Here is a 13,285-nt window from a genome sequence, read left to right as displayed (position 1 = left end):
TCCCCGCCCAAGGCAGATTCTTACTGTGTGAGCCACTAGGGAAGTCTTGTTACTTGTTAACAATGACTTATTTAAGTGATTAATAATTTTAAAACAATTATGCAAAAGTTCTAGAGGATACTTTGATCATTCCAGTTAAAAGAAGTTACTTAGTATTCTTATCATTTTGGTTTTGGAGTTTGGTGGTGGGTAAGAGGACAAAGGGTAAGTTAAGAGGGGATGGATTATTGCCTTATAGGATTTTGTAAAGTATAATGATACTTCTATAAATTGAAGTCGTTTCATTCACTTAGAGTATTTCCAGAATAAAAGGTATGTCACCAGGAAAACATGAACTATCAATCATTCTTGTTACTAGATTGAAGATTTCAACTGGAGTCTGTAAAAATTCCCTTTTTTTTTTTTTAAGAAAAAAAAAGGTTTGTTCATGTTTCTTTTTTGGCTGTGGTGGGTCTTCACTGCTGTGTGCAGACTGTCTGCAGTCGCAGTGGGTGAGTAGGGTCTACGTCTCTAGCTGCGGTGCACAGGCTTCTCGCTGCCGTGGCTTCTCTCGTTGCAGAGCATGGGCTCTAAGGAGCTGCAGCGTGTGGGCTCAGCAGCTGTGGCACAGGCGCTTACCACATGCTCTGCAGCACGTGGAATCTTCCTGGACCAGGGATTGAACTGGTGTCCCTTGAATTACAAGGCAGATTCTTAACCAGTGGACCACCAGGGAAGCCCCAAAATTCCTCTTTTAAAGAACTTTTCAGTTGGTAAAGTTAGGGGCAATACAGCCTCAAATGTATATATGAATTCCATTAAATTTTTCATTTTTATGCTAATGACAGTGAATATATTTGCTTTGCACTTAAACTGCACACACACACACACACACACTTATATATAATACCTGCACACCTCTGTAAGGCCAACATATTTTCTTTAGGAATTCTCTCTACTTAGTCTCATGTGTAAACTTGTTTTCCCTGAGTGTCAGTAGCCTAATGGACATGCTCTTGAAACTGTTCTCATGGTTTCATATATATGGTTTCATGGTCTCACCTGCCCTCTTCCCATATAAAGTTAGAACTCTTTCTCTGTCTAGTTCACTAGTTCACAGATGAGTAATTCAGAGTTGCTAGTCAGTTGAGACAATCAGAAGTGCATGAAATTTTGAGTACAGAAGACTAAGACTGTGTCTCCATGTGCCACTGGTTTGACCGTTTTGACTTGACCACCGTTAGGTGAGAATACAGGGGTGAGAGTGGGTGTGACATGCTCATTAAAGCTGCCACCCAAGAACTTATGACCCTCTTAAAATTATCTTAGGGGTGAACTGTGATGGAAATGTGATGTTTCAGAGCATCAGCTTAGGGATTAAGCTAAGGGAAATAAATACCAGGTTATATCAGGCAATATGAATTTAGTCAAAAGGGCCAAATCATTAGTAGGATGTGCCTACTGTGTGTAGGTAAGGGATACAAGAGCATTGAGAGGTAATAATACTGAAATCTGCTTCCTTTCTCAAGGAGATTATAGTCTTTCAGGAGGGAATAAAACAATTCAAAATGTAAGATAGTAGAAAAAAGTGAGTATCAGAAGATCAGTGTGGTCTGGACCAGCCTGGAAAGCTTGTTCTGGGAAGACTTTAAGAGAAATAGGTTTCTAAAGATAGTAGAATAATATGGGTGAGTTATCAGGAGAAGGGCTAAAATATTATGCATTATGGTACTCCCTTACATCATACGTCTCAGCGGGTACTCGTTAAATTAATGAGTGAGTGAGGTAGAATGGATGAAGGAGCTGATGAGAGGAAGACATCCATTGATAGCTGATGAGAGGAAGACATCGATTGATAAAAAGCATGAACAAAGACGGGGAAGTAGGAATGAGCATGATATTTTTGGAGACTGAGAAAACTCAGAGAGTCTTGTTGGCAAACAGTAGGAAATGAATCTAGATAGATTGACCAGGACTAGATTGTGGAGGCTGAGGCTCAGGAGACTTTATCCTGTGGGCAATGGAGAAGCACTGTAGGGTTTTGAGCAGGTGAGCTGCGCAGTGCAAGAGGGATTGTGGAAAGGTTGACCTGGGGCTGGTAGGCTTGTGAGAAGAGCAAGAAAGAGGTTAGACTGGGGAGACCAATTAGGAGGCTGGTTCAGCATTTTGAAGGTATCCCAATAAGGGCTATATCTAGCAGTGGCAATGGGAATGGAAAGAAGGGTTTGATACAATAGTACTGTCTGCAGCAAGATCCACAGGTTATGTATGATGAGCAACTGAGTGCAGGGCACAAAGAGGGGAGCTGAGTCAAAATAACAAGGCTTTGGCCTGGGTGGTGGGTATTAGGGTAATGGTACTCACTGAAATAGAGGAATCAGACCGCGGTGCATCCAGAGACAATGCAGCTTTTCACAATATCCACAGAATATTAATCAGTTTGAGAATATGCATTCCAAATGCCCAGGATGTTATATGATGAACATCATAAGTCACACTGAATCAAGCTCCTACAGGATAGAAGTCCACATGTGTCTAGGTATGTATATGGTGTCAAGTAGTATTTATTAGCAGGAAAGATCTCAAAAGAACTTTTTTGAACTAACACATATTGCTGCCTGTGTGCCAGGCAACGTTCTAAGTGTTATTCAAATAAGAACAATTTTAATACTCATAACAAACCTATGAACTGTGGTGTTGGAGAAGACTCTTGAGAGTCCCTTGGACTGCAAGGAGATCAAACCAGTTAATCCTAAAGAAAATCAATCCTGAACATCATTGAAAGAACTGATGATGAAGCTGAAGCGCCAATACTCTGGCCACCTGATGCGAAGAGCTGACTCATTAGAAAAGACCTAATTCTGGGAAAGATTGAAGGCAGGAGGAGAAGGGGACGACAGAGGATGAGATGATGATGGCATCACTGACTCAATGGACATGAGTTTGAGCAAGCTCTGGGAGATGATGAAGGACAGGGAAGCCCGGCATGCTGCAGCCTATGGGGTCGCAAAGAGTCGGACATGACTGAGTGACGGAACCACAACAGCAAACCCATGAGATAGTATTTTACAGGCAGGAAAGCAGACACAGAAGTCAGGGACTTGCCCGGGATCTTAAAGCTAACAAAACAGTGGAGCATTTGGACCCAGGCAGTCCGGCCCCCAAGCTGTGCTTTTTAATGATTAAGCTATTTTCCTCCCATCCTTAATCAAATACTACTTTTCTTTCCTTGCTTGAGGAAGCAGTGACTACCTTCTGAATTTCACTGTGAACACGGCCTCGTTCCAAGTGACCGAGTGCGGTTCCTGCACCTCGACTTGTTCTGCTGGCGTGCAGATCCAGCTCCTCCGGGCACTGGCTGGGGCTGCCTGCCTCTTCTCCTCGTGTGCTGGTGTCCTGAGCTCTAAGCGGGGATTCACAGTTCTTACCTCTCAGGAGGTGGTTCGGAGATTAACTTAATATCTGTGAAACACTTAGATCAGTGCTTGGCAAACAGTGGTTCTTGAAAAATATTTGTTGTCTGTGTTCTCATAAGGACTCCCATATCCATCAAAGTTCATTGGCAGTGGACTTAGTGTTTACCAATTAGGTTATAAGAAAGATTCAGAATTTGTCTTTTTTAGACATTTTAGGCATTCTTTCTTTCCTTAGGATGTAAACATGATTTCAAAAAAACACAAGCATGTTCCATTGTTTGGTAATACTATCATCATCATCATAGAAACCCCCACTTGAATAATTTCTGTGTTAGTAACTGAATTCCACCTTAGAAGTCATCATAGTTTGTAGTAGCAGGTGACTTAAGTGCGTAAGGTAGGTAACTCTCAGGCCTTGGTAATTTATCTACTTGTATTAATGCTTTTTAGGAATAAGGTGACAATTTGGATGTTTCTGTATTTTGGTTTAATATCAGAACAAAATTCTGTCTTAAATAGATGACAGCCTTTCCAATGTTCCTCCTAAATTTGCTTTTCATCTTGGTGAAACCAGTATCCAAGATGGCCTTCAGTTGTTATCTGAACCCAACTAAAGCTCACAGATTTTCTGTCCAACTTTTGGTTTCATTTGACAGCAACACTGGGCCAAACTATAGCAAAGAAGACTGCTTTGAAATGACTGGTGAACGGCATGTGTGGTCACTGGGTGCAGCTGAGACACTAAATTGATCTACCCTCATTAGAGGATATTCATAGACATTCTTACACTTTGGACTTCCCTGGTGGCTGAGACAGTAAAGCGTCTGCCTACAATGTGGGAGACCGGGGTTCAGTCCCTGGGTCAGGAAGATCGCCTGGAGAAGGAAATGGCAACCCACTCCAGTTTTCTTGCCTGGAAAATCTCATGGACGGAGAAGCCTGGTGGGCTACCGTCCATGGGGTTGCAAAGAGTCGGACACGACTGAGCGACTTCACTTCCACTTTCACTTACAGTTTTAATGTTATCTGTTGTTCAGCCTTTCTGCATAGCAACCGTTTAATCCTTTCTTCATATGCTTACTAAATATAATGATTAGACTTCCTATAAAACTGTGATTTCAGGTTAATCCTTTTAATTGCCTTTTTGGCAATTTTAGTGATTTTAATTTAAATAAATAGAAAACCTTATTTATTTATGTTTTCATGTCCTCCTACTGTTTTGGCTGAAATGATTGATGCTAAAGGTTGCTTGAACTATGCTGTCTGCAAGGTAAAATAACTCCAAGATTTGCCAGGAGCATGAGAGCATACTCTTTGAATCTCTGATTGTCAGGATGTGCTGGCTTTATGGCCCCAGGGAGAGTAACCGGCAACACAACGTGGGATGGTGGGGCTCCATGGCAATTTAGTGGATTAGTGGAAAGAGAAAGAAAAAAATAAATCAGATGATTGTAAACGATGAGTGTCCTTTCTTGTTCCTCCCAGGTGAGCCTTTTTCTCAGGAGGAAATGGAAGAAATGTTGTCTGCTGCAATTGATCCAGAATCGAATTCAGTTCTTTATAAGGACTACATAACAATGATGGTGATAGATGAGAATTAAACTCTCCAAAGACTTCATTTCTAATTGGAAGTATAATTTTAAAGACTGCTTGTCCCTGTTAATTTCACATTTTATCTTATAACTCCTACATATTGCTAATTAATGCCTTGTGACAACTATTTCAAGATATTTTGTTCTTTAAAGGTGATCATACAATTTAAAATATAGATTTAGCATGTCTAGCCTAATGGAATGACACATTACATTGCTAATTAAACACATTGCTTTTAAGCTATTCATAAAATATTTAACATTATCCATGGGTTATTGTTAATGTTCTACAATAAAACCCAGGTTGCTTTCAAATTAATTAAGCTGACAAAAGTGAAGACTGATTAGAAAGACCTAAGGTTTAGCATATGAAGATCTTGGGATGAGGCAGGATGACCACAAATTGAAAATGAGTAGTAATGTGATGACAGCTTCTTTTTAAAACAACAAACCCTTTGTCAATCAGAGTGGGGAAGGAGGCTCATTGAAATGGCTATTAATAATTAATTTCTTGTGGGTGCCAACTTCAAATCTCATCTGAGATGATAGTCACTTAGTGTATGTAAAAATTTAAATTGGTTGATCTAGCATGTTACCTACCATTTATGGCATAGCTAAAGGAGTTGAGATGGCTGACCCTTGAGAAAAGAAGACTGATTTGGAAACTGATAATGTGTGGAAGTGGCAGTTCTCTTGTGGTTTTTAGAATCTTACCTATTCAGAATACCTGTCATGAGAATATTGTTCTGAACACTGAGTAAGAATATTGAGAAATTTTATGGTATATAAGAGGTACAGGTGTTGAAAGAGCAGAATAATGTTATCTGAGTACAAAGAATCACAATGGAAAGGCAAAGAGGAAAGTCAGGTAAAGGAAAATGAGTCATCTTCCGTAACCTGTATCACTCTTTCACACACATACACACTGATCTTTATTTAAAGGTGCTTCACCGCTACATGTGCATGTGTATATAAGCGTATAAACACTTCATGTTGCTTGTGATTGTTCCTCTTAGACATGCAGGGGCTGCTACTCAAGAGACTATTACTGTTTATTCATTCATGAAACCTTTACTGAGAATTACTAGATAAAGTCAGACTTCCCTGGTGGCTCAGGGGTAAAGAATCCATCTGCCAGTGTAGGAGATGCAGGTTCAATCCCTGGGCTGGGAAGATCCCTTTGAGAAGGAAATGGCAACCCACTCCAGCATTCTTGCCTGGGAAATCCTGTGGACAGAGGAGCCTGGCAGGCTACAGTCTACGGGGTTGCAAAAGAGTCGGACACTAATTAGTGACTAAACCACAGCATCAGATAATGTACTGGGAATTGGAGTTGTATGTGGATCAGTCCCTAACTAGTCAAGATTATAGTTTGGTGAGGGAGACCTGCAGGGCAGTCAGCAATCACATTTCAGACAGGGCATGTTCAGGGGACCGAAGAGGGCAGCTGACTCAGCGTGGAGTGGGGAACTTTCTCTGAGACAAAAGGTTACTTTCAGTAGAGAAGGCTTTCTGGAAACAAGTAACATCTCACTTCAAGATGAGTGGTTTACTAAGTGGGCAGCAGGACAGGGGGTATTTCAGAAGAGCAGCAAGAACAAGAACAAAAAAAATCCAGAGGTGTCATGAAACACGGAACCATCTGGAAATTTAAAATATTAATAGTTCAGTAGGCTGGAATGGAGGAGATTTAGGGACATGAGAGATGAAAGAGGGGTGGCAGTCAGGAGCTGTATCATTAAGGATATTGGGTTAAGTGTACAATTAAGGTTTTAGTGTAAGAGTTTGAACTTTCTTATGAAGATCACAGAGAAAGATCATTTGTAAGTAAGGAAAATAGACTTGAAGGGTGAAGACTAGAAGTAGGGAGACCAGATGGTAGCCCTTTGGTTGGTGGGAGGAGCGAGATTAGGAAAAGTCAAGCCTGAGTGCCAGGTCTCTGGTTTGGACAGTGAGTGAATTGTGATGTCATTCATTCAGAAATCCAAGAAGCTAGTCGAGGTTGGTAGGCAAAATGATGAGTTTGGCTCTGGACACCAGGGGACTGAGGAGCTAGTGAGATACCCAGGTGGGGACATTCAATAATCAGTTGGATCATTAGGAGGAAGAGCTGGGCAGAGACGTGATTCTCTGAGTTCTCGGCTTTTAAATAGTAGTTAATGCCTTGGCAAGAAAAGAGAAGAAGGCCACAGGGAAGCATGGGGAACACCAGCATTTAAGAGAGGGCAGAGGGAGAGGAGCCACAAGACACTGGGAAGGAGAAGTTGGAGAGGAGGGCCAGCAGCGGAGAGGCGTCATGAAGCCAAGGCAGGAGAGAAGCACTCGGAGACAGTAACCAACCCCGTCAAATGTCACGGGAGGCAAGGTCAATTAAAGACAGAGAAAATGTCCATCACAACAGAGTTCATTGATAACCTCTGCTGGGGAAGCCTGGGAAGCGGCAGGGTGCAGAGTCCAGTGGGTGGAGGAGCAGGGGGTGTGAGGAAATGGAGTGCGGAGGACAGTTCCTTGGCCATGCCGAGAAGGGGAGACGCAGGGCTGGGTAGAGCAGGCTGAGGGAGTTATTTTTGGAAGATGGACACAAGCAGGCACATTTATATCCAAAGGGCTGAGAGCTCGAGGAGAATGGTGAAATTTGGAAATATCTCTCGTGGGAAATGGGAGAAAGAATTGAGAAAGAGCCCATATAAAGACATCAGGAAATGGGGGAGGATTTTGTTCAGTAACGTGGGCCCAGGAGCAAAAATGTTGGATCGTTGTATTGATTCAGGATTAAGGTTTGTCATTTGGGTGAGATGGAAGCAACCCAAGGTCAAGGAGTGGAGGAATTCGCAAGAGAGCAGTTGTAATGATGGTCTCTAGTCCATGGGTCAGGAGAGATACAGGTGGGAGTGGGCTACTGGATTGAGAGAAGGAGGCAGGGCCTCCAATGGCCAAAGGGGCAAACAGCTTGTGGGGCGAAGGTTAGACGCGATTGGCCTTCCTGAGTAAGTGCATGCATGCTTGGTTTGAAATTTGGCTTCCCTGTGTTCTTAGAGTGTTCTTTCATTCTCTTGTGTTATTATTATAATTAATAACACTGGCTAACATCTGGTGGACTGATGACCATGTGCCAGGCACCGAGCTAAGTGCTTTTCTATATTAGCTCCTTTAATCCTCACAAACACCCAGTGACGTGGATTGTGTTATGTCACCTCCATTTCTCCCAGGTGGTAACAAAGAAGTTACACAGCTATAAGGCTGTATTCATCAGTCTGTGCTGGGTGATGCCATGGTAACAAATAACCTGAAACCTCAGGGACTTACTACACGAAGAGTTCTTTTGTGTTCGTGTTTTGTGTGACCTGGGGTCAGCTGGGACTCAGCCTCACGTGCCGTCTTTGGGCAGCTCATCTCCTTCCTAAGCAGGGTGACCATGTGTCCCAGGCTACCTGGGGTGGTCTCAGCATTCACTTGTCCCAGCGTAGTTGTTAACAGATCTACCTCTTAGAAGTGTCCCTGAATATGTGGTCTTCCTATTTGAAAAACAGTGCATCAAAATGGTGGCGAGGAATCATCTTAACAGAAGGTTTTATGAAAAAGTAACCACAGACTGTATTTCTTCTCAGGAAGAAATACTGTGAAGTGCTTCCCAGGAAGCGTTTCTTCCTTCACTAGTGTCCTGAGACTGTGCCGAGGTGAGAGCCTAGTGAAGGCGTAAGGTGCCTCTCACCCCGCCAGGCGTGTTAGAATCACCACCCAGAGGGAGCATGAGCCACGTGGCCTGAGGCCAGGGCAGAGAAGTGTGAGGCAGGGGTGTGGCGACCCCCAGAACCTTAGCAGACAGGCTGTTTCTGATAGGTGACACACTGCAGCTGGGAAGGAGGGTGCCAGAGACATGCAACGCCCTTGAGGGCGGAAGCACACCCAGGGGCATATCCCTCGGCAGCAGCAGCAGGCACAACACGCACCGTGAAAGTGGGCGCTGGCGCCCCATGCGGAAGCCCAGGTACAGACTTGTTTGGAGCCCACAAGGCAGCTCTGAGTGGTCTTCTCTAAGCCCATTACCCTGCGTGACCCTGGTCACGACAGAGAAATACAGGCTGGTGAATCAGCCCCAGTCTCTTTATAAATTAGCTTCCCAGGTGGCTCAGTGGTAAAGAATCCGCCTGCCAATACAGGAGACCCCAGGGACGTGGGTTCGATCCCTGAGTCGGGAAGATGCCCTGGAGGTGGAAATGGCAACCCACTCCCATATTATTGCCTGGAAAGTTCCATAGACAGAGGAAACTGGTGGGCTGCAGTTTATGGGATCGCAGAGTCGGACATGACTGGGCATACAACCCACATGCGTTCTTCATAAGTGGTAATGTCATATTCTCTTTTGGGGAAGGATACTTCAGGATTGGGCACCCCCAAGTCTCACCTTCTAGAATACTTTCAAAAGTTCTGACTGATGTCAAACTTCACACCACATCTCAAGGAAATTTTATCTCTTTAGTAATTAAAAGAGTTTTATGAATGATTCATTTTTCTATCTTTAGCATTGATTTGTTTTTTAAAAGGCCATGAAAAAGTACAACAGGCTTCCCACAAAAATCTTATTTTATATCCTAGTTGCAGAATAATTGTAGCATATTTGCAAAAGGAAAATTTTTTCTTTATGTTCTAACCATTTAGATTCATGTTTTACCTCTTTCACTGATCTTAGCCCTCAACATCCAGTTTAAGTCACAATGGCATTTTCCTGGCAAGAAGAGAGCTCGGTCTCTTGTGTAGAAAATTTGCTTGTCCATGTGACTCCAGGCTTGTGCAGGGCCCACTGTCTCGGGCCCTGTGGAAACCCAAGTCTGCTCTCAACCCCTCGGGGCTGGGGAAGCTCCATCACTCAGGGCTGGGGTGCAAGCCTGGCATCGGGAGATCCTCTCACCCTGACTTCTGCTTCGCCTGAGACCCACTCTGGGTCAGGCACTTCCATCCTGTGTTCCTGTGTCTGGAAAATAAAGAGTCCCACTATAGTTCTCCTTCCACCTTCCAAAAGCAGCGCAGATGGAGTCCCCTTTGCATGTACCCAATGTCCAAGTGTCAAATGGTAAGAGACGAGGAAGAATGTCCACGACGGCAGGCTGGTTGGGATTTTCGCTGGTGGGACAGTTTTTTGTGGAATGGAGTGGATCTAGGGCTTTGTCTCCTTCCTTCCTTCCCCTTTTCTAACTGCTTCCAGTTAAGAAAGTTACCTTATTTATGTAGCCAATTCCCTGTAGAAGATCAGTGTAACTACATTGTCTCTCCTGGGCAGGTTAAGTAGGCAGAGAACCTCCTGGACACATGTGCCTGCCTTGTGCCATGTGTGATGGTCTCCTGGGCCTGCACCTACTGAAGTATAGATTACCAATCACCTGCTGAGAAGCACCTGGGAGGGGGTGCTTGTTAGAAATTTAAACTCCCAGGTCCCATTCCAGACCTCTAGAACAGACCCTCCAGAGGTCCAGGAACCCACATTTTCACAGATATCCTCAGGGGAGCCTTATGCATGCTAAAGGGTAAGAGGCACTGTCTGAGATAATGAAAGTGAAAATTCTTTAAAGGTTAGAGTGTGACAGAAATTATTATTATTTTTAAAAATAGTTATTTATTTGGCTGCATCAGGTGTTTGTAAGAAACGCTCTATCGATCTATTTTTGGCCGTGCTGAGTCCTTCTTGCTGTGAGTGGGCTTTTCTCTAGTAGTGGTGTGCAGGCTTCTCATTGTGATGGCTTCTCTTGTTGCAGATCACTGGCTCTAGGGCAGGAGGGCTCAGTAGCTGTGGCCTGCAGGCTTCATTGCCCTATGTCATGTGGAATCTTCCTGGACCAGGGGTCAAACCTGTGTCCCCTGCATTGGCAGGCATATTCTTAACCACTGGACCATGAGGGAAGTCCGGAAATACAAATTTTAGTCACTGAGTGGCATCTAGTTGTTGGGATGTACCTTAACTGATTTAACTAATTTCTTTTTTAAAAATCTATTTACTCTGATTGGAGGCTAATTTACTTTACAATATTGTGGTGGTTTTTGCCATACATTGACATGAATCAGCCATGGGTGTATAGGTGTCCCCCTATCCTAAACTCCCCTCCTGCCTCCCTCCCCACCACATCCCTCTGGGTTGGCCCCAAGCACCAACTCTGAGTGGCCAGTTTCATGCATTAACCATGCGCTGGTCATCTGTTTTACATATGGTAATATACATGTTTCAATGCTGTTCTCTCATATCTTCCCACCCTTGCCTTCTCCCAAATAGTCCAAAATTCTGTTTTTTACATGTGTGTCTCCTTTGCTGTCTTGCATATAGGGTTGTCATTACCATATTTCTAAATTCTGTATATATGGGTTGATATACTGTATTGGTCATTTCTCTTTCTGGCTTACTTCACTCTAAGCTCCAGTTTCATCCACCTCATTAGAACTGACTCAAATGTGTTCTTTTTTTATAGGTGAGTAATATTCCATTGTGCATTTCTTATTCCTGGTTATTTAAATAATTTTCAAATTTTTTTCTGTTACAATAAATTGCTCTATACCTCCTGGTAGTTAAATCTTAATTATTTGCTTAGAACATGTTCCTAGAATTGGAACTGTTGGATCAACTTTAAAGAGCTGGAGACCTTTTTAAAAGTCTACTGTTAATGTGTTTTCAAGGTATCTCAGAGGAAGATTGTTCTCATATCCCAAACCTCATCAGCATTTTTTTTTTGTTTTTAATTTTTGCCAAACTGATAGACAAAAAATAATCTGATTGATTTCTTGAAATTTGCATTCTGTTGATTACTTGAACTTTCTAAAGGTTCATGACCATGTATACTGAAGAATTCAATTGGATTAGCTCAAGGAGGCACCAAATTTGAACCTCACAGATTGTTTCCCATCAGATATAAGAACCCCTCTGGTTGCTATGAAATGGATCCCACAAAACACAGCACTATGGGCAGATTCTGAATTTAAGGGGTACACTTTCATTCTGAACAATTAACACTTGGAGAAGGTGATTAGTGAGAATGAGCTGCTGTCCCACAGAACTGTTAGCAGGAGATGTCACAGATATTCAAGCAAAGAAACAGGACCTTGGGAAACAAACATGCAAATGAGAAGTGAGGAATGGTCACCAAGGCCAGAAGAAGCAGCCAACTGGCCATCTGCTCCACTACTAGCTTCTTGGGATGGGAACATGTTTCCCAATGCAGTTCATTTGCTCATTCAGTCAACATTTATTGAATTCCCACTACAGGCCAGACACTGTTCTCAGCACCAGAGGTGCCAAAATAAGTAGGAGACATAGTCCTTGTCCTTGAGAGATTTCATTCTTGTGGAGGCAAGTAGTTACAAGCAAGTAACAGGTGTTCAGCAATGCTAGCAAAGTGCTTTGGTATCAGAGCAGAGAGCTGCCAGGTCTGCTGGTGGGACTCACAGAGAGCTTCCTAGAGGAACTGATAGGATGAACCCGCAGTGGTTCTTGTGTTCCTGTTGGCAGTACTGCTGCAGTCCTGGGTGGGAGAGAATGTTCTGGAATGGGGTGGCTTGAGGCTCATGCTAAAATAGAGTGATAGCATGGCTTAGGGAGGATAATAGGCCTGCTTTTGGATTACAGCTGTGCCAGCAGGTACAGAATATGTGAGTGGGAAAAGTCATTTGATGTGTCTGTACCTCTTGCCCAGGTATAAAGTGGCGATAATCGTATCTACCTTGTAGATAACCTAGTCAGGTTACCCTGAGCATTAAGGGCTACCTGCCCAGGACTTGATACGTGGTATCTACCATTACAAAGCACTCAGGAAATATCCTTTGAATGATGAATATAAATATTTCCCCAATGTTCTCAATCTTTTAAAATTATAAACAAGTTTGGGTCCAGATACTTACAGGATTTTTGGGAATAAGAAAGGCTGTTGGGACTTCCCTGGAAGACCAGTGGTTAAGACTATTTGCTTCTACTGGGGGCTTGGAAAACTCCGTGGTATCAGGAGTGAGACCCATTGAAGGAAAGGCGGAGAGAAGAAGAATGGTTATGTGTAGCATGGTCTGCTGGAGGCTGGCAAGAGGATAACTGTGAAAGAAGTCACATTCTTTGTCTAAGATCCATAAAAATAGACCTAAGGAGGGAGGGTAGGTTTGGGGATAACACAGTAAAAAGAGGCATGGGGCAGTAGACTCAACATACAGAGTCAGAAGACAGTGATGAATTGGTTTCAAGTGCCTTTATGGGGACATTAGAATTAAAAGGGTGCTTGCTTTGGTGGAGAAGGTGGGGACATGAGAGAAGGGTCTATGAATGGAGCGCAA

The 13,285-nt window shown here is 43.2% G+C and overlaps 1 protein-coding gene across 2 annotated transcripts in view; it reads left to right on the top strand.

Annotated features, from left to right (window-relative positions):
* EFCAB2 (EF-hand calcium binding domain 2) overlaps positions 1 to 13,285 on the top strand; it is a 145,392-nt gene that overhangs the window by 112,718 nt on the left and 19,389 nt on the right. The window contains exon 7 of one of the 2 annotated variants that reach the window (XM_015099187.4): positions 4,881 to 11,538. The exons of the other annotated variant lie outside the window; for it this stretch is intronic. Within the exon in view, the coding sequence (XP_014954673.2) occupies positions 4,881 to 4,996 (116 nt within the window). The 3' untranslated portion in view covers positions 4,997 to 11,538. Of the gene's footprint in view, positions 1 to 4,880; positions 11,539 to 13,285 lie in introns of those variants that run through there. 2 annotated transcript variants of the gene reach the window in all.

The sequence above is a fragment of the Ovis aries genome, chromosome 12 (genome assembly GCF_016772045.2).
Source record: "Ovis aries strain OAR_USU_Benz2616 breed Rambouillet chromosome 12, ARS-UI_Ramb_v3.0, whole genome shotgun sequence".
Taxonomy (NCBI): Eukaryota; Metazoa; Chordata; class Mammalia; order Artiodactyla; family Bovidae; genus Ovis; species Ovis aries.
Note: the sequence above shows the minus strand (reverse complement) of the source record. Positions and strands in the feature narration are given on the sequence as shown.